This window comes from Oxyura jamaicensis, assembly GCF_011077185.1.
Source record: "Oxyura jamaicensis isolate SHBP4307 breed ruddy duck chromosome Z unlocalized genomic scaffold, BPBGC_Ojam_1.0 oxyZ_random_OJ71052, whole genome shotgun sequence".
Classification (NCBI taxonomy): domain Eukaryota; kingdom Metazoa; phylum Chordata; class Aves; order Anseriformes; family Anatidae; genus Oxyura; species Oxyura jamaicensis.
This window is the reverse complement of record NW_023305577.1, coordinates 1-2,385: the sequence shown is the minus strand read 5'-3', so window position 1 is coordinate 2,385 and position 2,385 is coordinate 1. Positions and strand designations below refer to the sequence as shown.

Genomic DNA, 2,385 nt, shown 5'->3' with positions numbered 1-2,385 from the left:
GTGGGGGCCACGGGCTCCATCCCCCCCCCCCCTCACCCCCTTATCGCAGCCCCGAGGGCGGCCGGATCCTGCCCCCTGTCCTTCCCCCCCCCCCGCAGGTCCTCAATGAGTATTTCCACAACGTCTGCGAGCTCGACCTGGTCTTCAACTTCTACAAGGTGAGGTCCGAGGGGGGGGGGGGAGCTCCTGTCCCTAAATTTGGGGGGAATTCAGGGGGGTTGGGGGTCGCCCCTCACGCCCCGCCACCCGCAGGTCTACACGGTGGTGGACGAGATGTTCCTGGCCGGCGAGATCCGGGAGACCAGCCAGACCAAGGTGCTCAAGCAGCTCTTGATGCTGCAGTCGTTGGAGTGAGCGCCCCCCCGCCCCCCCTCTGGCCTTCCTCCTCCTCCTCCTCTGAGGGCCGGAGCCGGGGGGCCGCGGGGGAGGGGGGGCTGCGGGCTTCCCGCTGTGCGAATGGAACGGGGAGGCCCCCCCCACCCCACCCCCCCGCACCGTGCCCCCATCCCCCCGCCCCACGAGGGACCAGCCCCTGCCGTCGTCTTGTGAATAAACGTGGCTGTGACGTGCCAGAGCCCCCGCGTGTGGGGGGGGGGGGGGAAGAGGGGGCACAACGAGGGGATGCCCCCCACCCTGCCGGGGTCCCCTGGGGTCCCCGTGCTGCTGTCCCTTGTCCCCGTGCCCCCCCATCTGCTCGTGTCCCTGGGGGGGGGGGGCTGAGGACCCCCAAGGGTCCCTTGGGATGCGGGGGGGGATGTGGGGACCCCCAGGGTGGACGGAGACCCCTGGGAACCCCTGGGGGTGGCCCAGGATGGCCCTGGGGACCCCCCAGGCTGGATGGGGAGGGGTTGGTGGTACCAGAGGACCCCCCCGGATGGCTGCACCCCCCCCAAAGCAGCGCCCAGGAGCCCCCGGGTTGTCTCGGGGAGGGGTTTGGGGGCGCGAAGGATCCACGCGGGAGCCCTGCGGGTGTCACACGAGGGTTTATTGGCACGGGGGGGGGGGGTCCGGGCCCCTCACTCCCCCTGCCCCAAGCGCTTCACGGCGGGGTTGGGGTACTCGGGGTTCTCGACGGCCCCCGGCCCGAACTTGAGCTCAAGGAAGGCGCGGGCGTTGTTGGGCGCCATGGCGGTGAAGCCGGCGAAGGGCAGCGGCACCAGCGGGCGCAGGAAGTGCTCGGGGAACTCCACGTCCTGCGGGTGCCCCAGCCACGTGTCCTTGGTCATCACCCCGGCGCGGGCGTAGAAGGGCCACAGGTCGACGTGCAGCCGGTTGGCGCGGCTGTAGTGCACGCGGAAGAAGTCCCCTTCGGCCGCCTTCTCCCAGACGAAGCCCTCGGCGTCCTCCACCGGGCCGCCTCCCGCCGCCTCCCGCAGCCACCGGCACTTGCCGGCGTCCTCGCGGTAGATGCCCAGGTCCACGTCATAGTCCCAGGGGATGATGTCCCGCAGGCGCACGGCGCCCAGCAGGGAGCCCCCCTCCAGCCAGTACCGCACGCCGGCGGCCTCCAGCGCCCCGGCCACGTGCCGGGCGGTCTCGCGCAGCGCCCGCAGGCAGCACGGCGGGGTCCAGCGCCCGGCCAGCAGGTACTGCGGCGTGCGGGCGTGCACCGTGCCGAAGCAGCGCGCCGTGTCCTTGCCGCAGCCGTACCAGCGCTCCCGGCCGTCCGCCAGCACCTCCCGCTTGATGCCCAGCTCGCGCAGCAGCCGCCGCCGCCGCGCCCCCGCCAGGCTCTCGGCTTTCCAGCGGTTGTGGGGGGAGGCCGGGGGGGCCGGGGCGGCGGGGAAGGCTTCGGGCAACACCCGCAGCCCCCAGCCCCGCAGCGCCGCCTGCACGAAGAGGGCGGTGGGCAGCGGGCGCGCCAGCGGGAAGGAGAGGTTGAAGAGGTCGCGGGCGCGCAGCAGCAGCACGGCCGCCCCCTCCACGGCCCCGCAGGCCCCCCCCGGCCCCCCCGGGCCGTAGCGCGCCGTCCACTCGCGCAGCTCCACGCGCAGCCCCAGGCAGCGCAGCGGCTCCGTCCCCACGGGCGCCGCCACCAGCCGGGCGTCCCCGGCCTCCAGCGCCGCCCGCATGCGCTCCAGCAGCCCCGGGAGGGCGCGGGCGCCGTCGGGGACCAGCGCCACGTGCCGGGTGCGGACGTGGAGCTCGGGGCGCCAGTCCCGGGGGGGGCGGTCGGGAGCGGGGCGCAGGAGCAGCAGCCGAGCCCCCGGCGGCAGCGGCACCGGCGGGTACGGCGCCGCCTCGGCCGCCACCAGCACGGGCAGCGGCAGCGCGGCGAAGGAGCGCGCGGTGCCGGCCACGTCGTTGTCGAAGTCCTCGAACTCCCGCAGCAGCACCGTGATGCCGGGCGCCTCGCGGGGGGGGCGGCAGCGCGGCGGCCCCCCC

The 2,385-nt window shown here is 75.2% G+C and overlaps 2 protein-coding genes across 2 annotated transcripts; one reads left to right on the top strand and one right to left on the bottom strand.

Moving 5' to 3' along the window:
- Window positions 1-8: 8 nt before the first annotated feature.
- AP2S1 (adaptor related protein complex 2 subunit sigma 1) lies at window positions 9-567 on the top strand (the record flags this gene model as incomplete). The annotated part of the gene is made up of 2 exons (XM_035313366.1): window positions 9-158; window positions 253-567. Coding segments are annotated over 2 exons (252 nt in total), but the record flags the coding sequence as incomplete, so codon positions are not given.
- A 400-nt stretch (window positions 568-967) lies between these two features.
- On the bottom strand, window positions 968-2,381 carry FKRP (fukutin related protein; the record flags this gene model as incomplete). The annotated part of the gene is made up of 1 exon (XM_035313367.1): window positions 968-2,381. A coding segment is annotated over one exon (1,365 nt), but the record flags the coding sequence as incomplete, so codon positions are not given.
- Window positions 2,382-2,385: the final 4 nt, after the last annotated feature.